This window comes from Lepisma saccharinum, chromosome 18 (assembly GCF_977018435.1).
Source record: "Lepisma saccharinum chromosome 18, izLepSacc3.1, whole genome shotgun sequence".
NCBI lineage: Eukaryota > Metazoa > Arthropoda > Insecta > Zygentoma > Lepismatidae > Lepisma > Lepisma saccharinum.
This window is the reverse complement of record NC_139246.1, coordinates 14,846,604-14,871,010: the sequence shown is the minus strand read 5'-3', so window position 1 is coordinate 14,871,010 and position 24,407 is coordinate 14,846,604. Positions and strand designations below refer to the sequence as shown.

The following is a 24,407-nucleotide window of genomic DNA, read 5'->3' as shown; positions in this document are numbered from 1 at the left end:
TGTGGGGCGTTACCCCCACACCCTCTATATGCCTTCATGGCGTGGTGCCAGGGGAGCACTTTAACTTCTTTATATATATATATATATATAAAGAATATCGTATATATATATACCTATACCAAATTTCAGTGCAATCCGATGCTTCAAACGGGCACCAGAGGGCTCTGACCATGGCAACTTTAATTGACCACTCGGTAGGAGCAGAATATCAACCACCAATGAACACGACTTGCGAAATATGCATGAAATAATCATTCGTTTTCTTCCTTGGTTTATCTGTACAATAACGAGATATAGAAGGGGTGGAACAGGGACTTACCAGATGGCAGTATCAAGAAAGGAAGTGTTGGTCGCGGAAGACAGCCACAGGAAGCTCCTATCGTGTTTTCCAACTTCGACATTTCATTCTCATCAACTGCACCGCTAAACATGGGTAAGTTCGTTTACTTATTTTATAATTTGTTTGAACGTGAATATTTAGCTGTCCGAAGCCTGGTCCACAAGTAATGTTTTGTCGCCAGTCGGATCGAACAAAACATGGCAAGTTTGACGTCTTGCATGAACTGAACGAGGTTTGACGACTGCTGGAAAGACAGATGAGTTGGAGCTTTTTCAAGCAAAACGAAAGACAGGTCGTTGTATGTAGACGCACATCCGTCTGATTGGTCAAATTTTGCATAACCTTGCGCTAGGTCTCATTGATATTGGAGGAGTTATGTCTTGTTTTTAAATTTCTGGGGCTGCTAGCGTTAATAATTTGCAGTAGGGTGTCCACATACATAAGTAAATAATCATACTATTGGTTAAAAAATTATAGATACTCGAGTTTGGACTTCAATTAAAAAATAACCAGTATGCCTACATAAAAACGATTGAGTTATTGATTTGCTTTATTATACTTCGCTTCTATTGCCACTTTTGGCTAATTTTGCGAAGATGGGAATGACTGATAATTATGATGAGTGGACACTCTCAAACATCCATGCTCAGGCAAGGATTCGAACCCGGGACTCCTGGCGTCGTAGCGCGATGTGCTAACCACTCCGCCACGGGGTCGGCTACATAAAAACGAGTTACATGAAAATTTAGTTTATTTAATTCTACATTAATCTATCCTAACCAATTTTTTTCGAGTATGCCTCGTCGTGAGAACAAACAAAATTCCTGTTTTTTTTCCAGTTTTGCAAACTATCGGTCTCTTTGAAATTCTATAAATAGAAAACGGGTGGTCCGATCTTGATGACATTTTAGTATGCTGCAGGCAGAAAGGTTTCAAACACAATTCTTAAATTTCAGATTTTTAAAATTTGTTAAAAAACTGTTGTCATCAATTTTGCAAGACAACTTTTCCTTAGTATTGGGTAGTCCTACAAATACAATATTTGTCTTGTTTTGAAGCTCTTTGCATGTGTTTTCAAAATCCATTATCATTGTCAATTCACATTCCGAAACAGATTTTATACAGATTTTTATTCAACGGTGTAAAGACAAACGTGGAACGTGGCAACACTGCACACAGTGTTGCCTGCGGTAAAAAATAGAACGCATACGATATATATATATATATAAAGTTAGCATTGATTAACCCTCAGTTCAGACTCTGTATTTTTATAATGTAAATCAGACTGTGGGTCAAATTTGACCCATAATTGTTTTTTCGTTAACTTTTGTATATTTTCAGTAAATTACACAAATTGACAACTGTTGCATTACAGTACATTTTTCACAACCTAAGGTACTTACATTAACATATTGAACCTTCTATTTACATTGTTTTATAGGAAATAACAAAAAATAGTACATAAGGGAAGAAATATGAAAATAAAGACTTTAAGAATATTGCTCAGAAATGTCATTAGCACATGTTTCACAGGTTATGGTCATATTCATGTGTTTCTCGCAAACAAAATGGGAGCACTGTATGCAGATGTGCTTCGTTTTCTTGTCCTATCACACAGGTGGCAACAACCACGTTTCTGTGCTCCATCTTGACTTGCTGGAGCTTGATTTGCTCTCCTGTCATCCTTTGTTAAAAGCCGCACATCTCGATGAGAGTTTTCACTTTCCTTTCGATTTGCTGGTTGTTGTAGCGCTCCATGACGTATGGTGTCACAAGTTTCCTGGCCAGATCTGCAAAAACGACTTTCGGTTTATTTTGATGTTTGGATTCTGAAACCTCTTGTTGTGGATATAAATTAACATTAATCAGTACAAAAAGCTTTCCTCACACAAATCAGACACTGGGGTAAAATTCGACCCCACTAACAAAAACAGTCAAGAATTCACGGGAAACAATAACATTTTTTAACGTTTTACACCAGCACCAGACACCTAACATCCTTTTTGACAAAGTCACTGGCTGTCGTATATGTTGTTGAAAAAATTTCGAAATGCGGCTGTTTTTTTTTAAATCAAACTGGAGTCACAATTGACCCCACAGTCTGATTCCAGGGTTAATTCAGAATTGAATAAGCTAAATTTTGATGTAACTCGTTTTTATGTAGGCCTACTGGTTAATTTTTAATTGGATTCCAAACTTGAGTATCTATAAATTTTAATCCGACAGTAGGCGTCATGCTTTGGGATTCGGCCTGTGTATGGGACCTGTGGCCACTTACCATCGTGAGTAAATTGGGAAGCTACGAATGATTATTGTAACGCGGTCAGAGGGGTTCGTCGTGCTGACCACACGTCACTCCGTAACTGCTTGCATGTCTCCCACCTCGGATAAGATAGTAGGATCAGGTGGGAGCCCTCAATGGACTGTTATGGCACGGGTTATTAAGTAACCACGATATTCAATTTTCTTCTTTTTCTCCTTTTTTGGAATGATTGAAGAAACGACTGAGATAAAACATGAATGGTGTAGCCGCGTGTTTTGCGTCAGTCTTGCCTGTCAAACATTACGTGCATTGGCGGATTTAGAGGGAGGGGCAAGGGGGCACGTGCCCCTCCCAAAAAGAGGTGACTAAGTATTTTACAAAGTATTGACCGCATTGCATTACAATGCAAAAATATATTCGAGCAATATTTTTGCAGTTAGTAAAATAATAAAACAAAGTTTAATACAATTTTATTAATCGGGACGAGATTTAATAAGTCGACACTGGAATTCAAATCCGGACATGTTACAAGGTACCGAAAAGCAAAAGTTTTACTCGTACACTGTTCTCCGTATGAAGTAACCCAATCAACATATATGCATACACTGAGTTCTCACTAAACCGCGACCACCCCTCCAAACAACAGTGGCGTAGCGTTCTAGTACGCCCATACGCCCGGCGTTCCCTGATTTAAAATTTCAAAAATACGTAAATGCTGTAAATATAAAGTAAATATTGACTAATTTCATATATTTGACCTTCATGGCATTATAATAGCTATTTTTCGCGATCCGCTTGTAACGCTCCACTAACAACACTCGTTCTAGCATTTTTTTTCAATACCTTTCCTGCCTGGACGACGGACAAGTTCGGCGTAGAGAACTCTATATTCCTTGCTGGAGAGAAAGCTTGGACAGGCTTGGATCTCTACAGAAGGCGCGCAAATGCTCTCTCTCGTACGCCAGCGTATGGAGCAGAGGGCTACGTGATTGGTTCATGTGACCCTTCCTGCCTTCTGAAGCAGACCGCAGCGGTAGAATTCCTACCTGGTTCTTCGCGCTCGCGCCACTCGTGCTGTGATGCTACAATACGCAATATTGACTGACGTAACTTTACCAAACTCAAATATACCTTTTCTTAATGACCATTCCATTGTATAATTTATCGTACGAACAGCGATGTGTATTAAAAACTAAAAGATCACAGTTTTTGTCAAATAAGTTGGTGAAGTCCTCGTGGTAGAAGTTCAGCCTGTGGCTTCTCTACCACTTAACCCGCAAAACTATTTTTTTCTTTATTATTATTATTATTATTATTATTTCGTTAGTATCTAACTGCTTAATATTGTGTCAATGGAAATGTTTAGCATTCATTTGAAAACTCTTAACATCGAATGGTCTGTGGACAAAATTATTTTAAAATGTTTATCACCATTCCAAGATGCAATAAACAGTGGTCAGAATTACTAATCGGCACTGTTACGTCAGTAGAGTGTACGATAGTTTGATCATCCACCCACCTCCGTGTCAGAGTGTTTTGAAAAGCGCGCCAAGACGACAGAGGTTCTTGGTTCGAATCCCGGCGTTAACACGGGTGTTCTTTGTGAGTGTCCCTTCATCAACTTCATAAATATCATCACTCATATTCATATTCGTGATTAACCAAAAGTGGTAGAAAAGCGAAGTAAAATAAACCAAATCAATCAGTAGTTGGATCACCCACAACAATGACGTCTACTGTTGTTCAGAGGCGCTTGTGATTCAGGTAGGTTTTTAATGACTTGTGTCATGCAGAAAGGTATAAAAAAGGGTATAAAACACCAGAGTTCTAAACATTTGTTGCATAGTGAGGCATCTCATTTTCTAGCTAAAACATGCATGGATGATGTTCTATTGAAAACCCAGCTGACTTCAGGCAAATAAATAATACCTGTGGCAACTAATTCCATAAGTAAATTATTAAGCAAGAAAGGGCCGACCCTTCCTTCCGACTTGCCGTTCCCACCCGAAATGCCCATGCTACGCCACTGCCAAACAACAAGGAACGGCCCAGCAGCTGCTCTGATCACGTGACCACCCCGACTGCAAGTATCGTGGTGAATGTATAGACACAACGCTACATGTTGGTCGAACAGCACACGTTAAAATGAGAGGTGGTCAGGATTTAACGTCTGGAACTGTACTTGCTTGGCTGGAGGAACATTCCGCAGAGATGCCGCATATGAATTGGCCCCCTAACTCCCCCGATCTTAATCTCATAGACGTGGGATGTTGTGGAACGAGCTCTTCGAACCATGCATCCTGCACCGACGTCAGTTAGCTCGTTATGGAATGCCATCAGGAATACTGGTGTCAGATCCCCGTGGAGACATATCAGCACCTCGTGGAATCCATGCCACGTCGTGTCCAGGCCGTTCGCCGAGCCAAAGGTGGACCAACAAAGTATTAGGTGACTGGTCGCACTTCAGTGAGCACTCAGGGTGGGTGGATGGATGGATAATTACACTACTTGTAATTTCAATCAGAATATACTCAACCTTGCTATGCAATGCACGTCACTTTTTATATTTGTAACTTTATTCTTACAGATTCCCGTCTGATTCTGATTCTTCTTATACTGAGCCTAATGACATACCAGATGGCCAACGCTCGAGTCGGTTGTAAGTTCAAATTAGCATAATTTAATTCTATGCAGATACTGGTTAACTGCCTATTAAGATTTTTGTTCTTTTATGCAAATTTGCAGATGACTTGGGAAAACCTTTACTTCTGTTGGTCATTTCTATTATTTGTCTCTCTTTACTATCATTATTATTACTTGATTAATATATGGCACCTACAAATTCACATTATAATTTCTCTTTACCATAAAAAATTCCACTATTAGTATTATATGTAACTTTCATTGTGTTTTACATTAATTTTCATTAATACTGTAATTCATTTTTTTTGTGTTATCATTCTTCATGTATTTTTTTAATTATCTTTGTCCTTTGTTGTAGACAAGAGTTGGTTGTAAGACCCGGAACACGACTGGTTTAATAAAATCAATTATTATTATTAATGTACAATTTAATGAAGTGTAACTTGGAATGGAACACACATGCCATGATGTCAGATTGAGAGATGTGGAGGCAAGACACCACACATTCAATTCACATCAGTCATATGTGGAGGTGTGATCAGCACCACGATCCGTCCACCTTATTCCTTTGGGTTTGACCGCAGATGCTCATCTTTAGAGTATGTGCAGGAACAACATTCCCACATGGTAATAGCCATTCCGGAAATCGAACCCGAGTCTCCCGCATGGCAATCCGATGTTCAACCGAAATTTTCAGGAAAAGTTAAAACCTCTAAGCGGCAGTTTGCCCTACCATTCCTTTTCTCTGTTTCCTTATATCAATTCTTATTCAATTCCCTTATTTTTCACATTCAGGAGAAACGCAAACATAAATGTCTTACGTGGGATCGAGCTTGGGACCCCTGGCACTCAGCTAACCACTCTGCCACGGAGGTCGACAACCGACCTGACCACCTCGCCTTAACACACACACACACATACAAACAAATATTATGTGTGTATATAAGATGCAAGTACCACAAATAACACCTACATTTTTTTTTAGAAACAAATGTTTCTCAACAAATTTGTCTTACTTTAAATGTTGCCTGTCTAGGCTAATCGCGACGATGAGGATGAATGAAGCTGATGAAGGTATAATCACAATGGAATAGAACTCAAACGTGGAAAATTTGATGACAATTTCGCGAAACGGGAGCTATGATAAGTAACTAATGCACCTAATACTATTGTTAATAATAAAGTAAAACTATCCTTTGGATTTGTCTAAGATTTAAAAGTGGTTTTGTTTTCGTTTCAGCTTCAGGATTCCGTCCGAAACTTCGGCCTCTCTCCAGCCCCAAAAAGCCCAAACTCGGATCGTCAATCTCTTCGTCCTCTGGAAGATGTAAGTAAAATTTTTCTGTTTTCAAATAATGTGCACAGAAACGAAACAGGGAATAAGAAGAAAAACTAGTTTGTAAATAAAGTAGCTCAGAAACGTTTTTGATTGGAGATGGTAGTGTGTATTGTAATAATCGTTATTTACGCAAAATGGTAACTTCAACATGATTTATTGATACAAAAACTCCATCAATAACGAAACCCAATCTACATGCACATAGGAAAAAACACAGTCTATGTTTACATTTCATCCTCTTCTCAATCTTTGTTAAACACACACACACCATTTTACGTGAGGCCACACGGCCTTGAATTTTTAGGGTAAAATTTGCATAACTGTGTACTTCAAATAAAAATTAAAATATTCAAAAAATGATTTTGACTTTTTTATTTTTGAAAAAAATTATCATTTTTAAATTTTAGGAAGTTTCCATTAACTGATCTGTGGGTAAAAGTGGACTTAAAACAATAGAACATCAATATAAAGATGTCTTTATGGGTGTAGTTGCAGTGGAAGGTCTGCTAGAATCCTTTGTGCTACAACTGTGAAATATATGTATATATTTAAAGGGGGGATTTGTAATATTATATTTCTGGCAGGGATTAAGAAAACCTTTAAAATTCCTGGCATACTGTCCCTGCTAACTTGTTTCGCTTCAGTTGACGGTTAGCTTCTGCCAAATCTCGTTATGATATTTTACATGATATTGTAATCTATGATTATTTTTCTTTTGGCTTTCTTATATGCTCTACAATATGATACAATCATGTTGTCCACTGTCACATTGAAATTCAACGTTGCCAGTAAGTATTATTTTGTAGCATATATCAGTATTTTGTAACACCTCCACCGGATATCGAACACAGAACTCCGTTGATTACAAGGTACAGTTGCCACTACGTTTTCGGGGGGGGGGGCACAAATAGTCAACATAATTTTAATAAAATTTGTTCTCTCGTTATCTTGTTGGACATGGTAGTTAGTTTTCTGTAAACCACTGAAAACAATATTATTTGCAATAAAACATCATTATAATTTCGCCATTACCTTTTTCCAGATATCTCAAGGAGCGGCGAGTGCCTCTCCTGACACACACACACACACATATATATATATATATATATACACATATATATAATACATATACATGTACACACACACACAGATATATGTATATGTACGTAGTGTGTGCATATGTAATAGATGAACCTTTTTTATTTACAGCCCATTCCGGCTCATGTCCGCATTCCTCATTTGTCAGACCAAGTTTGAACAAGTGCACCAACGATTTCCAATGTTTGTCGGGACAGAGGTGTTGCACAGACTCAAGAGGAACAAAAACTTGCGCCAATACGAGAAGCGTTGGATAATTGGAGTCTATAACTTCAACCAACAGCTTAGGAGATCCTAAAATAAAATAACAGAAAGTTAAAACTGTATATGACATGTGGCTTACATGAACAATCTTGTTTGCACATCAGCAATTTTGTTTTAATATAATTGTGTTTTGTGTAACTAACAAAAATAAATAGACCACATGCATATCTAATTCTCTTATTAAAATGTAATTTAGCGCTTACGCATTATCCGTGAAGAGTGAAGTAACTTTCAAAGTTAAAAATGAGACGTTACAGGATGTGTGTGTGTATGATGGATGGTAGATAAAGAACCATCAATGGGAAGTCAATTAAGTTGTGAAAAAAAAGAATGCTGATGTCTATGAATGTATTAATCATGAATGCTGCGTCCTAAGACTTCGTAAGATTTCCTTAGCCAACTGGATATCGTTAGTCTTTTGTTTTGTGACATTGTTGATAGTATGGAGGGAAACTAAGACGGAGGCTATATTGCTTGGCAATAAAGTTATTACTGCATGTGAAATAGTAGTGGTTTTATGATTCAAGTAAAAACTTCTTAATCATAACATTTGAAACAGTCGTGGATGCAGAATAATGACTTCAGGTCAACATGCACACGTGCTACACATACGAGTACCTACACTTGAAACATAAAACGACAGCTATTTGATATGACTTTCATGCTAATTCAATTTATAGCATCCACCTTGCTTTCACCTATACTATTAACAAACTCACAAATGTATACCTATTTCTTATTTCAGCTTTCTTTACATGGCGAATTTAAGGCATTTCCTTACACTTAACCATCTATTTCGATATTATCTCGCATCTGTTTATTAATATAATAGAAAATAAATAAAATAGTAATAAAAGTAATAAAAAATGAATACAGTTGATAAACACAAACAGACACATTGTACACAAATAAACAAAAAGGCAGTACAGTTTATTTATACACCCCCACATATATTACATATATACGTATATATAATTTGTGTTTGATTAGAAGGAGACCATTCAGAGTTAAAGTAGCGCATAAAAACTTGAACAATTGATTTGTTCATAACATATAAAATGACTGTATTAAAGACGACTTTTACGTGAATTGGAATAAGTCCACTAAGTCAATTTGCATTGACTACACAGACCTTGTAAACTGTAAGCCAGTGAAACTTACGCGTAGTTTACGTAGGTGTAGATTTTGGGAGATTTCACACCATTCACATATTGCTTGGGAACGAACCAATCAACAGCACTCTCTCACACAGTAGCGGCATGACAGACCGCACGTCTGTATTTGATTTGGTGAAATCCTCAAGATGATTGTAGCTTTCTTGTGAGATTTCCCGTTTGGTTTTGCATTGTGAAACAAGTTTCATATTTATTTCCGCAATTTCTCACACTCCAGAGGCACCCTCTTGATTTTGCTGGTTACATAGTCTGTCCGTACAATACGTAACATTTTATAGTTTTACGATGGACATTATAACTGTGAGTGGCAACTATGGATCTGTGCCTCGAGGCTGCATAGACACAGGATAGAAAGTGCGGTTTTTTGAGGCCTGGTAACAGCAATATTTAAATTAAGAGAAGTTGTTAGCTCACAAGAAAAACGTGGGAAAATAAACCCAAATACTCATATCTTTTAAGGATTTTTTAATGCAAGCTAGGGACAAAAATAAGACTAGGGTATAGCTTATGTATATATTATTCCGACAAAGTTATATAATTGGTGATGCTTTGTACATAATGTAAAACAACAAATGTTAAAATTTCATTTTTTCTTTTTGTATGGTTAACCCTGCATGAAATCCAAAGTATGAGTTGGAAACATTTATTTGCACGACAACGATACCAACCACCAATGAGAGAGACTTGCCAAATATGCATCCAATAATCATTCGTTTTCGCTTCTCGTTAATCTACGTACTGGCATGGAAGATATAAAATATGCATACACGAAATTACCAGATGACAGAGCCGAGACAGGAAGCTAGAAGCAATCACAGGAAGTTCCAATCGTGTCTTGACACCACAGTCGAATATGAGTAAGTTTGCATAGCTATTGTATAGTTCGTTTAATATAGATGTTAATGGTTTATTTTATAGTATTTGATTAATATGTTTCTTTATTTCAGCAATGTAAATGTTCACACAGGAAATATCATATATTTATAATATGTTTTCAAACGTAGAGAACAATTTAAAGGATTGAAACAGGAACACTCCTTTTAACGTAAATGTTCTTATAGACCTGTGTGTGTTAGTGTTCCACATATAATCCGGTCCCTGGCCATAAGTCCCGCAAGAAATTTGAGGTGGACGCTTTCTCTTTAGATCCTGTTAGGGCATGCTAAAGAAAGGGAATAAAATTTGGGTAGACATCTGGCATACCGGGCCCAAGTTTTCTAGGGGCCCATAAATTCAAGATGGCCGCCGCTTCACGCACCAACAAAAGAAATCGATCATAACTCCTTTAAAATTGATTTCTGACAATTTGTCATAGAGAAATATTTTGTTCAGAATTGAAAACGGACCAATTGTAATATAATTAAGCCTTGTTTCCATATTAAAAACAATAAGTTGCTGACCAAGGCAGTTTATTAACATAAAAACACTTAACACGTAACGTTTCAACCCTGTATCAGAGTCTTCCTCAGACGAAGAACTAAAAAAAACAAAACAAAACAAAGAAGACGGCCATTTAACATTAAAAAATCAATTAAACATATGCCTAAATCAAAATTCCGTTACCATATCGTATTGTTTAATGAACAAGTATCGTTTTTAAATTCCAAAGTATTTTCAAAATTTTTGTATCAATTATTTCATGAGTACATAAATCCTCATCACAATCCTTGGCACAATAAAGTTACATAGTAAACCAATTTACCTAGCAAACGATAGTAATTATAATAGGCTAATAATATTCTCACGCTCGTAATGGATATTTGGTTGTCTAAATGTAATTTTGTTTTTTTCAGATCCCCGAGTTACATTGATTCTTGTGATATTGGGACTAATGGCATGCCAAATGGCCAATGCTCGAGAGGGTCGTAAGTTGAAACTGATTGATTGATTTGCTTTATTTTAATTCGCTTTTGTGCCACTTTTTGGCTCATTTGCGAAAATGGGAATGAGTGATGGCATGATGGAACTGATGAATGGACAATCACAAACATCCATGCCCAGGCCGGGATTCGTACCCAAGACCCCTGGCGCAATCCGCTAAACACTCCGACACAGAACCGGCTATAAGTTGACACTTAACACTTCATATTTCATTTTGTGTGGATAATCTTGGTTAAGTATTTATCATTTTTTTCTTCATATTTTTAAGTCTATACTGCGCGTATTATCTTGCAGGACAGCAATGTGATCTATTAAAAGGGATGAATCGGGGAGAAACATCACATCAGTTCGCAGCTCGAAGCGACAGGCTTGCACGTTCTATTTGACATTAGCCAGCTTAGCTCAGGGTAGAAACAAAAGATACCTAGGGCTATTAGGATTGAGTAATAACGTTTGTACTTGAAAGAAAACACAAGGTTTACCCACTACTGAAGGTCTAAACCGAAAATATATTCTGGAAAAACATCTATACAATTTATATGCTGAAGAGTATTCTTTTTATTATACAATTTCCTTTAACTGCTAATAAATTTATCTTTACTTCTACGTTGTAATGATTCTATGGATTATGTTGCTTCTTCTCACATTCCACAGGCTTCTACTTTAGGATTTTTACGATTCTGAAAGGCTTCTTCTTCTTTCAATCAATCATTGGAAACTTCTTCTTCTATTGTGAAAACCTTCTTATTCTTTCAATCAATATTTGGAAACTTCTTCCTCTATTGTGTTAAAATGCTTCTTCTTCTTTCAATCAATCATTAGAAACTTCTTCTTCTATTGTAAAAGGCATTTTCTTCTTTCAATCAATATTTGGAAACTTCTTCTTATAATGTTGAAAAGCTTCTTCTTCTTTCAATCAATCATTGGAAACTTCTTAATTTCTATTTACAATCAATCATTGGAAAATTTCTGTTATGGGCATATAACTTGACATCTTTATATTATCTCCTAAATATGAGTCTCTTTTCTTTCTTGGTCTTCATCATTGCTTCCTTTACTATTGTCATAAATGCCCTGTGCTGACGTCGATTCTTCTATAGCTACAAGCTTAGACTCCTTCCCTCTCCTTGCTATGTCATATTGGAGACCTAGCGGATCTCGGCTAAAAACAGGAGGTTGGATTGTCTCTCCGCCATCTTGTCGTCGACGTTCCAAGATGAATTCACGTACTCTCTTGCCAGCTCTCTTCCCTCTTTTCTTTGGCATAACGACCTAGTCAAAGAACTATACTCGAAAAGGAAAATTTTAGGGGCGTCTAATGTTAGAACTAGCGCCGCCTCCTAGGCCAAACCAAAGGGAATATACCACGGATCGCTAACATGAAGCGCTCACACTGGCCCAGTGCTACTAACAGAAAGCGCAGCCGGAAAGTGCTTCAGGGCGACTAACTTATAATAGCGCCTCCGGGGACAGACAACCAATAATAAAAACTGACAACTTTCTCCTTGCCAGAGGTAAGTAAAACGATTCTGATTCTCAAATCAGAAAAGGACACATTTTCATAATCGTTTCCTCGGTTATTAACTTTCCTCAATTTCATTTATCATTTACAATCTGTCTATTCTTTAAGATACATACTTTTGTATTGTTCATTCATTTGTTTCCTAATTATTATTATATATACACAATCATCTTTCTTCTATTCTTATCTCTACAATCTGTTTCCGCCTTCGTCCTACAGCGCGCTGACATCTATTGTCGCTCCCGTGAACTACTTCATCTTGCGACTTTATTGTGTTTGCCGTTCTGGCACGTGTCGCTTGAGGATTATACCAATCTAAGGTAGGCTTGTGAGGCCTGAAATCGCCCCTTGTGAAGTCCTAGGAAAGGTTTGAGATCGATGCGACAGGCCACACGTCACACATGACGCTTGAGAACGAGCCAATCGACAGCAACAGGTCGGTCAAGCCTGCGTTGGACTGGTGAAATCCGTAGGTGTTTACGAAGTTTTCAGACCGAAGCGACAAGCAACAGACGATAAGCGGCATGGGATTTCAGATCGAAAGAGTAAGAAACATGGGACACGGCCCGCTTCAGTCAAAAGCAAAACATTCACCGCGCATGCGCGAACAACAGACTAAGGCAACGGTATTGAGAAAACGGCCCAGTCCGAGCGACTGGAAAAGTTGCGTTTATTTCTGATGATGAGTTTCCAAGCGACACGTGTCTCTTGTCGCTTCGGTCTGGAATCTTTCTCAAAGTTTTCGGATTGAGGCGATTAAGAGACAAGGGTGTTTCACAACGAAGTGCCTAGCGACAAGCAACACGACCCCTTCCACTCAGTAATAAGCATGCACTGCGCATGTGCTAAGAACAGACCGAGGCGACACTTTTTTTTCATTGAGAAAACGACCCCCAAGTGACAAGCGTGTCCTCCCGTTTCGCCTTATTGCGTTTTCATCTCCCCCAATAGAAGTTCAAATGATTTATGTGACACGAACTTTCTAAGGCGAAACGGGACATCCCACCTGGGAATATTATCGACTTTAAGGGTAATTCATAATGAGAGCGCAGAGCTTGTGAAGTTGCCTACCTTGGCTCCCATTGTCTTGTCGGTTAGGTTAGGTTAGGTTACATTAATAATAATGACCCGTCATGTCGAAAATATCCCCTGGTGGGACATTTTTTGTGTGTAAGGCGAAACAGGATAAGGCAAAATGGGATGTCCCGTTTCGCCTTAGAAAGTTAGTGTCACATAAATCACGCGAAATTGTATTGGGGGGGGGGGTTAAAAACACTATAAGGCGTGACAAGCGATATGTGCAGATTATCATGCCCCGGGAACGAAAGCTTGCATTTACAACAACATATTTTTAGGTATGCATCTAAATGACAAGTGTAGCTTTTCACTCGGTCTGAAAGCTTCCTAATGATGGATTACCTCCCGTCAGCTTCTTGTGTTGTGTAGGCACCAGTCAATGCCTTCCCATCATTAATGCACACAGCATGTCGTTTACTGAATGTGTGTTTAATTATATTTGCAAGCTGTTTCGAGTGGATGTTTATTGTGTTTTTAATAATGCCAAGCTTGCAAATTTCTTCCAAAGGTTAATTGACGAAAATTGGTAAACGCTGTAAGTGCCACAATAATTCAAACACCGTTTTCCACGTTAAACTGTGAAATGTGCCATGCTTTATAATGTGGTGAATGTGAAATGTGGCTGGTAGCCCTCTAAGTGGTTCAAAGGGCGTGTAAAGAGGTCACTAGTGTGCACGTTCTTACGGGCGGATGTGCGGAACGATGCGATTTCCCAACACTTTCGCTTTTGGCAATTACAATGTTTACCACTTTTAGTCCTGAATTCTTAACTGGTGTTATTCAGTTGTGTTGACACGTACACACGCCAATTTATAATTATTCTGACTGAAGACGGAACTATTAAAATTATGTCGCAATTCTTCCACTTTTTGACGCATCGATGAGGATGGGTGATGATCACATGAAAGTGATGAACGGACACACAAACAGAATACGCACACCCAGGCCGGAAGTCGAACCACGGAACTTCGGTAGTGAGATAGGAAGTCGACAACTTAACAATGCAGCCTGCGCTTTTTTACCCCATCCTTTAGACGGGTGTTGTTATTTACATCGTATTTTTTTTTCATATCAATAAATGTAAATGTCAATTTTTCGCACAAAGTGGAACACCATCTTGGCAAAATACTGGGTGTCCCTTAAGTCTTGACCCATTTTCTTCATATTATCGTTCCTTATAACACACAGTTTCCCTAACATTGGAGTGGTCGCTAAGGAGATCCAAGGTGGCGGGATCTCAATCCGGTCGATTTTCATTTATGGCCCCACGCGGGGCACGAGATCCAAATTCAGAGCATTAGCGTTCTTTGAGAACGCATTGTGCAGACGTGTCAGCATATTTTCGCAAGTGTGGTTTATAAAAGTGTTGCAGGAGAGAATATTTCATCTTGAACTAGGTACTCAACCCAACAGTGGGCACTTCTGAACAGATTCTGTAATCATATGCGTTTTTCTCCAAAGAAAAACCCTGTAAGACAGTGGTTACTGAACAATCTAATTTTGATTAAAAATGTATCCTCACATGTTTCTTAACAAGCTAAGACTAGCAATAATGAGAAGTGTAAAACTATTCTATACATTTGTGTAAATTTAAACATTCTATCATTTTCATTGTAGCATCAAGTGTCCGACTTAGGCCTTTACCTCCCGCCAGAGGCCAGGTGTCTACTGCCAGTAAGTAACTTTTGTTTACTATCTTTCAAGTAACATGTACAAATAATTGATTGCCTAGATGTTATAGAACATTTCGCAGAAGGGTGAAATGCTTTGGTTTTTTCTACATTGTCGTATAATCACATCACCAACATCATCGGCGTGCGTACACCCTCTGATTAGGGGGGGGGGGCAAAAGCCTAGATGAAAGTTCAGTCGGGAAAGAAAAACCTAATTTTATCTCACTGTTTTAGTTTCATTGCATTGATGGGTAGGCTATATGCATATACATACATACATACAGGAAGATGCAATTGCTCTGTTTCTTATACTAAATCATGAACAATAATATTCAAGTGCAACATCTTCTAGAACAAATACACATACGTGTTCCTATCTCCAAGACACGATCCAAAGGAGGCCTCTTTTACTGTAGTAACAGAAGATCGAACATTATAAATAAATCGCCTATCAGGAGAATGTGTGAACTGTACAACAGATGTTCCGAAAGGGAACCAAAATTAGATATATTTCACATGCCTATTGGGACATTCAAAAAAGTTATTCAAGGAATGGAATAATAAATGTCAACAATGTAAACATAAACGCAATTTTTGTAAATATATATTTCTTTAGTAGTTTATACTCAATGACATATATGTACGTACTTTCTAGAGTGTACAGGTCCTTTATTACACACGTAATTAATGTATTTCTTTAAAGTAAATACCTTCTATCCTTGATTTATACTGTGTTTATTTTATTTCCATATTTTATGTAATTTATAATTAGTATCTCCTTATATATATATATATATATATATATATATATATATATATATATATATATTGTACATGGTGGTAAAGATCTGAAATACTGAGTGTAAAGATAAATACTTAGTGCATTGTACTTAATAATTGAAATATTGTATTCATGTAGCCTATTTTTTTAGATAATAGTTAGATATTTTATTCCACTCTCTTCAATTAACATGTATTATTATAACTCGGTTTGTTAACTGTTGTATACACATATAATTTAGCGTTGACATGTTTTATGTTTATTAACATTTCTGCACAATAATATTTCTTATCAAACTGTACATTTACAAATTCAAAGCAAGAAATGTAGAACACTGTAATTTAGCATTCGCCTGTTGTGTTTAATAATAAATAAATAAACATAAGAGGCACAAGAACGAATAAATAAATTATCTCTGAAATGTGCCACGCTCTATTTTCTTCAAACAGTTGTGCTCATGAATGTGCTCTCAAACAAAACTGTTTAGATGCAAGAATCTGAAGTACTTAGTAGTTATAACTTCTCTGTCTGGTAATTTACAATGCATTACAGAAAACAAGAAAATTGCGAGCGAGAAAACTTTTGGATCGAAATTTTTGCAAACTGAAAACAATACTGATTTAAAATTGCACAAAAATTTCGTAGGGCGCCATGGCTTTCTCTTTTACATTTTTTTAAAATTTAGATCGTTCGGCGCCCAGGGCCAACTCCCGCCGCCCCCTAGCTACGGCTCTGAATTTGACAAGACTGTAAGAAAAGCAGACATTGCGAGCAAAGCAAGCAAGAAAATTTTACGAAATGTATTTTTATTTGAATAAAATGTGATATCGAGGAGGGCAATTGCCCCTTTGTGCCCCCTGCAGGTGCTTTTGACCGTCTCGAAGAAAAAAATGCAAGAAAAACGTGAAAACAAATTGCATCTTGAGTATCCTTTTGTCCTGCTACTCTTAGATTCTACTGGCCTTGCTTTCTTTTATCTCAATGTTTGCCCCCTAGAATTGATTTCCGTCCAAGGTTGGGGGGGGGGGGGCGGCAATACCCATTATCCCCTGTGGTCTTGCCACTGCACCTCCTTACCCGTAGTTGCTTTGAACTTTAATCGGATTGAAAATACTTGATTTTCTTTAATAGTATAATATCGTTTAATACCGGCGATAAAATTCCTGTACACTAAATTTCTAGGTGAAAGTATAATTATGTAGGGACATGGACGTCTGGAAGGGGGAATAAGAATGGCCACACCTCCTCCTTAGAAATCGAATGTCAACTATAAGCATATATATTTCACACGTATTATTTGATTTCAGTCATAGTTATTTACATTAATGCGATAATTTCAAATTCAAGAGGTGTTTTTTGAGGGGGCAACACTATTATCGGGGTAATATGGCGCATGGAAAAATACCTTGCTTGACCCTCCGTGGAAAAATCTGCGGCCGTCCATGATTAGGGGAGCAATTGCCCTCCCCCTTGCTCCCCCCGTGCGCACGCCTATGGCTAACAGTAAAATTAAAGCTAAATGCTACCAAGTATGTCTACTTGAAGTAGGTTTGCCACATAATAATTATAATTATTATAATAATAATAATAATAAAATCGTGTTTTTCTGTCTTGAGGGCGGCTCTTACAACAGGCCCTTGTCTGCGTCAATATTAGAATCCAAAGATGGAATACATTAATATACACTGTATACATGTAAGATTAATGAATATGGAAATGTAAAAATATAAATTATATGAAAAAAGGATTACATGTAAACTAATGCACATAGTAGATATCTATAATGTTCGTCGCTTTGATATTTAGTACATGTATGACTTAGAGCAAACTGGAACAATGAATAAAATATGGCCTTGAATTACAGAAATACAATTGAGCCAAAATGTTTGTATCTCCATGTACATATGAAGAAGTGCTATCTATGTTTATTTCTCTACAGCCCATTCTGGTTCCTGTCCACATTCCTCATACGTGATGCCCAGTTCAGTAAGGTGCAGCAATGATGGCCAATGCTCGACGAGAAAGAAGTGTTGCACTGATTCCAGAGGGACAAAATCATGCGCAACTGCAAGAAGCTTTGGATAAATGGAGTTTATAATTTTAATCAATGGCTGAAGAGTTGTTGAAATTAATTAACGTGACGTTAAACTATATACGATGGCATGTGTTGTCTAAATTTAACTATTGAAACTGTATTTCATAAGTTTGATATTAATATGATTGTTAAACTTTCAAAATAAATATTTCTCAAGCACGTTTTACTACATTAATGAGACCTGATTCAGCGTTTAAGCAGAAACATTTTATTAGCACTTGGTCAACTGATTCTTTGACGCTATTTAGTACATGTACGAAGGGCGGTCAAAAAGTTTTGCACAATCCCCTGTAACTTTTTTTTATTATTTACACTAAGGCAATGAGATTTCATGTGAACATACTTTGGGCCTTTGAGTACATAACCATGTCACTCAATGTAGCTCCTGTCTGCTGCGACACATATGTGCCAGCGTTCTTTCCATGCCAAGAAGACACTTTGGTAAAACTCAGAAGGCTGACTTGCACACCATTGTTTCACACAGGCAATGAGGTCTTTGTCACTGTGAAATGTTTTCCCACGCAAGTGAGCCTTCAGACGACCAAAGAGGAAAAAAATCGGTGAGGACCAAGTCCGGACTGTACGGAGGCTGAGGGACCACTTCCCATATCATTCTGATTTTCTGCAGCGTCGTCGTGGCTAAGTAAGGCGTCGCATTATCGTGGTGCAGTTTGATGTCCTTATCCTGGAGCTCCGGTCTCTTGGTTCTGAGTGCACGTCTCAGTTTGTTCAATGACAAACAATACCGCTCCAAGAAGTCTATGAAGATTGCATGCACCAAAGTTGATCCCAAAAAAAGGTTGCCATTATTCTTCACATCGCTCATTTCACTGGCTGGTCTGCCAGATCGTGATCGGTCCAGTAGACTGAAATCACCAATCTTCTGCCTTTGCAACCATCGTTGGATACTACTGCGATCCAAAGTCTCATCCCCTTGCACAAGAAGCAGCTTTCTTCGAATTGTTGTGGCTGTCTACTTAATTGTCCATAGTGCCTAATGAAAGATCCGTAAACCTTTTTTATCTAAATGAAGTGGTCATGTAACTACATTGTGAAGTTTATACAATGAATTCATATCACAGTTACATTTCCTACTTCAAACTGATCTTTCATTTATTATTGTAGCCATGGTGCTTGCTCACTACTTATTTCTTCTAATTAAAAAAATACTCATTGTCGTGAGTAAATACAAAATTCCTTACAAGAAACGATAATATGCAATCTACAAAAACCTCTGCGTCCGTGATTGCTCGGAACTACAACAATTTATTTATTAAGAACATGTAAGTATTAAACCTTTCACAATGTTTTAGCTCTCGCGGGAAAAAGATAAATAATTCCTAAATGAAAATAATGAAATCCTATTTATGCTACACACGAACACTTCTGTAACAATCACATTGAATTTCAACAGGATCGTTACAACCAGGTGTGTTCGTGACTGTACAATAGATAGATTTTGTTGTGTCTCTTGATCAATTACATCTGGTCATCAATCAATAAGCGACGTTAATAAGGAAATCAATTACAGATATATTCTCAAGTCTACTATTGTTAATTTGCATAACCAAAGTTATGGTTGGTTGATTGATTTGGCGTTTTAAGTCCACTTTATGCACAGTAAGGCTAATCGGGACTGGACCTACAGTTTAATGTGGGATCCGAACCACTATGTGCCTCCACCGGGTATCAAACCCGGGACCCCTTGATTACAAGGCGACGCGCTACCACTGCGCCATCAGAGGCCTCATAAGTAGACCACGGATATTTAGGTTCTAAAAGTGTGCTTCTAGGTTTCTAAAATAGGCTCTAAAAATACTAACATAGGTTCTAAAAACACTAAAATAGGTTCTAAAAATCTTAAGTTAGGCTTGAAAAATCCTGAAGTAGGTTCAAAGAAACTTAAAATAGTTTAAAAATTCCTGAAAAATACTGATCAGGTATAGTCACCGTCAATGAAAATGGGACACCTTTACCCAGAACTACGCACGATCTTGCATAACGTTATGTGTGTTGCCTAACCCTACGGCGATGGTAGAACTTACCATTGGAAATTTGCTATTAAAATCCACTCTTCGCCGTATAGTTAGGCAAAAATCTTTTTTCATCTTATCCACAGTTAAACTCCGAAATTTTGTCTGTGAGGATCATCTTATATGCTGAAAATAATCTTTCAACAGAAACATACTCAGTGGTGCAAACTTCAATGCTGTAATGTTTTAGTTTGCTAGGTGTGAATGCCACAAAGCACCGAAGTGACGCGAGAGTGAGCAAGACCATACAGATCAGAAGTTTGCACTTTGGATTGTACAGGTAACAGTGGCACCAGACATTTTGCTTTATTTAGAGCTTTTAAAAATCACCAAGGACTTGGAGAAAGGAAAATCAACAGAGAGTACGTTTCAAACACGTTCGTCATTGAATTTTTTCGTGACCAAACAAAGCAAATGCTTCTGTGTGACATAAAAATCCTGTGAAACCTTTAAAATACTGTATATAAAATCCTAGAAAGAGGACTTGATTTAGGTGCAAGAACCTAAAATAGGTTCTAACAAGCAAAATAGGTAGTTTGGGCACTATAAAACTTCATGAGTTGTTGCGTTGTTTTAACGAAACGCTGACATAACTTATTATTTCTTACGAGCCAAGAAAATAAATTTTGGAAATTTCGGTAACAATTGGTGCACTAAATATTATGGATTAGTTTGAGTTTTTATCTTAAGTCCACTTTATACACAGATACGATACGCAAATGAGATTACCACTTCAAACATCGGATGTCCAGGTTGTGTTTTACAAGGCAGAAGCGGAATTATTTTTGACCTGGTGAAAAATGTTAGAATGTACTTATACGGTGAAGTTGGTAGATAAAAAGAAGTTCTATATGAACAATATGGTGGTGGAAGGAGGTCGTAAGATGGCGCTCATCAGTTGTATCGTAGATGGCGTTACTGTCGATGAAATCTCTACCAACTTCATTAAAAATTGGAAACACCTCTTCTTTATTGCAGAATCAAATTGCACTATTGCTACTATTGTAAAACTTCCAGTTGGAACTTTTAAAAAATGTATTTATATGAGTAGTTGTAAGTAGACGTCGGATTTTAAGTGTTTAACCTATTTTGTTTTTCCTTTGCAGGTAAGCAAGAAATAATAAGTTATGTCAGCGTTTCTCTAAAACACACAACAACTCGACGTTTTATAGTGCCTAAAAACCTATTTTGCTTGTTAGTACCTACTTTACGTTTATGAGCCTAAATGAAGCCTCTTTTTAAGGTTTTTATATATTTTAAAGGTTTTAGAGGATTTTTATGTCTCACAAAAGCATTTGCTTTTTTTGGTCACGAAAAAATTCAATGACGAACGTGTTCGAAGCGTACTCTCTGTCGATTTCCCTTCATCCAAGTCCATGGTGATTTTTCAAAGCTCTAGACAAAGCAAAATGTCTGGTGCCACTGTTACCTGTATAATCCAAAGTGCAAACTTCTGATATGATTCTCACTTTCGCGTCACTTCGGTGCTTTGTGGCATTCACACCTTGCAAACTATCGTTTCTGCATTGAAGTTTTGCACCACTGACTATGTTTTTGTTGAAAGATTATTTTCAGCATATGAAAATTGCGGAGTTTGACTGTGGATAACATGAAAGAAGATTTTTGCCTAACTACATGGCTAAGAGTGGATTCTAATAGCAAATTTCCAATGGTAAGTTCTGCCATCGCCGTAGGGTTAGGCAACACCCATAACGTTATACAAGATAGTGCGCATTTCAGGATATGGGTGTCCCATTTTCATAGCTGGTGACTATACCTTATCATCATTTTTTTCAGGAATTTTGAACAATTTTAAGTTTTTTTGAACGTATTTCAAGATTTTTCGAACCTAACTCAAGATTTTTAGGACCTATTTTAGGATTTTTAGAGCCTATTTTAGGAATCTAAAAGCACACTTTTTAGAACCTAAAAATCCCAGGTCTAGTTATGAGCGATTGAAGTTGAAAGCTAACTTTCGCTATTAATATGCAACATACTTTAAACTAACGTTTCTCACAAAGAAACTGCAGTTTGGAAAGATAAGTAAAGACTTCATTGTAGTGACGCTATTTATTGAATTCAAAAATACACGAATAACTTTTCGCCAAAGTGCAACCAGGCTGGACTTCAATACGTAGCCTTCTTCTTAATCAAACATTCATGCAACGTTGTAAATATGTAGAATTCATCTCGAGGAATTTGAATGTCATGAATCAATCAATGTAATGGTATACAACGATAGTCATTTATTAGATGCAACAAAAGTGTTGAACGTAAAACATAACGTAACACAATAACAAAAATTAAAATACATTCTGACATATTTCATATCTGAAAAATCGAAATAAATACTACCATAATGTATTGGGATTAAATAAGATGTTGAAAGTGGTGAACATTAACTTCAATACATTTCGCATTTTCTTAAAACTCCATTCGGTTGCTGACACGAACCGAATTGAAAATCCAACGACAGAGCCACATGGAGGCATGTGACGGAAAATTAACATGAAATGACATCACGACTCACAATTACAGAAGTTGACAGGTGCAAGAAACAAATGACAATCAATAGCACAATATTAAACTATGCATTTGTGTTCAGAAATATTCGAAAGCTTGATAAGAAATGAATAGAAAATAGAATCCAAATTTCAAAAATGTTTTTTTCATCAAAATTGAGAACTTATTCGTTCGTTGAGTTGTTGTTTTAAGTCCGCTTTATGCACAGATAGGCTAATCGAGACTGGACCTATAGTTTATAGTGGGATAAGAACCACACAGTGTGCCTCCAGGGAGTATCGAATCTGGCAACACTTGATTTTAAGGTGACGACGTTACCATTACGCCATCGGCGAGGCCGTTAATCGTTCGTTTTAGTATGTGTAATTTATTAACTTAAAAATCGTAAAAAGTTGAAAATCACTTAAGGCTATTTACTTACTTCTTGATACATTTAATTAACGATTTATTTTACTACAGATTGATTTAAAGGCTTTGGTTGCATATTCTTCTGTGTCACATATAGGTCTATAGGTCTTGTTTTAATAGGAACTATAACTACAGAGCATTCCCTGACATTTGCTACGAGACTCGGCGGCAAGCGGCCCGGCGTCAGAGATTGTCTTTCCCGGTGAACGGGGTCTGCGACAGTCGCACTCTACAGTGTTTTTTTCGATCTCCCTGCCTTCACTCTCTTTCCCTTTCTGTTGACGTTGCAGACTGACGCGAGTATAATCCTCCCTCGGAAGTTGTGTTGTGTCGTGTCCGTGTGTTGAAGATTGTGGCTTAATATGGCACCACAAAAGTTTACATTACAACAAAGGACTTATCTTGTCGAGCGTTACTTCGGAAAGAGGAATTGTCGAGAAGTGCGACGACGTCTTGCAACGAAATTTTCTGGTGTTCCCGTTCCACATAGGACCACTATATTAAACCTCGTAAAAAGTTTAGAGTAACAGGGTCAGTTCTGAATAAAAGTGGAAAAAAAAACCCACGTGTACTTACTGAGGAAAAATCGATGAGATAGGACAAACGTTGAAACAGTCTCCTCGGAAATCTATCCGGCGCCTCTCAAAAGAAACGGGTGTTTCAAAAACCCTCTAGGTCCCTGATTTGTCAGATTGCGATTTTTATGTATGGGGAAATCTAAAAAATGAAGTATACAAAGACAATTCTCACACAATCCGTGAGTTAAGAGAGAGTATTGTACGAGAAATCGGGAGAATTACAGTAGACGAACTTGCACGTGTAAATGCCAATTTCCTTCGGAGATGCCAGGAATGTGTTGCAGCAGAGGGACATCATTTTCAACACCTTCTGTAGTCAAGGTTTGTACACAATATGAAAACTGTAATTTTAATACCCGACTCTAGCGCCTGTCGCGGACCCCGTTCGCCGGGAAAGACTAGCGCTGACGCCGAGCCGCTTGTCGCCGAGTCTCGTAGCGAATGTCAGGGAATGCTCTGTATAAGAATATCTGCAATAGAACACTAATCACAAGACGTTATATTTAATTTTGTTTATGCGACAAATCTCTTTCAATCTCTTGGGCCTCCCCGATGGCGGAATGGTAGCGTCCTTGCCTTTTAATCAAGGGGTCAAGGGTTCGATTACCGGTGGACGCACATGGTGGTTCGGATCCCACTTTACACTGTAGGTCCAGTCTCGATTAGCCTTACTATGCATAAAGTGGACTTAGAACACTAAATGTTTCATAATTC

At 37.5% G+C, this 24,407-nt stretch overlaps 1 protein-coding gene and 1 long non-coding RNA gene across 2 annotated transcripts; both read left to right on the top strand.

Moving 5' to 3' along the window:
- The first annotated feature begins 296 nt into the window (after positions 1 to 296).
- On the top strand, positions 297 to 8,114 carry LOC146001868 (uncharacterized). The gene is made up of 4 exons (XM_083139577.1): positions 297 to 433; positions 5,191 to 5,262; positions 6,487 to 6,573; positions 7,795 to 8,114. The coding sequence occupies exons 1-4, from the start codon at positions 430 to 432 to the stop codon at positions 7,938 to 7,940; spliced, it is 309 nt and encodes a 102-aa protein (XP_082995703.1). The 5' UTR covers positions 297 to 429; the 3' UTR covers positions 7,941 to 8,114.
- Positions 8,115 to 9,825: 1,711 nt separating this feature from the next.
- Positions 9,826 to 18,310, top strand: LOC146001867 (uncharacterized). Its single transcript, XR_014443617.1, has 4 exons — positions 9,826 to 9,979; positions 10,916 to 10,987; positions 15,220 to 15,276; positions 17,996 to 18,310. It is a non-coding gene; the product is annotated as an uncharacterized LOC146001867 (long non-coding RNA).
- The last annotated feature ends 6,097 nt before the right edge of the window (positions 18,311 to 24,407 follow it).

Bases quoted from the DNA above. Each gene is read 5' to 3' on its own strand.
- LOC146001868 (XM_083139577.1), top strand. The intron at 5,263-6,486 runs GTAAGTTCAAAT...TTTTCGTTTCAG, and splicing joins GGCCAACGCTCGAGTCGGTT to CTTCAGGATTCCGTCCGAAA. The intron at 6,574-7,794 runs GTAAGTAAAATT...TTTTATTTACAG, and splicing joins CTCTTCGTCCTCTGGAAGAT to CCCATTCCGGCTCATGTCCG.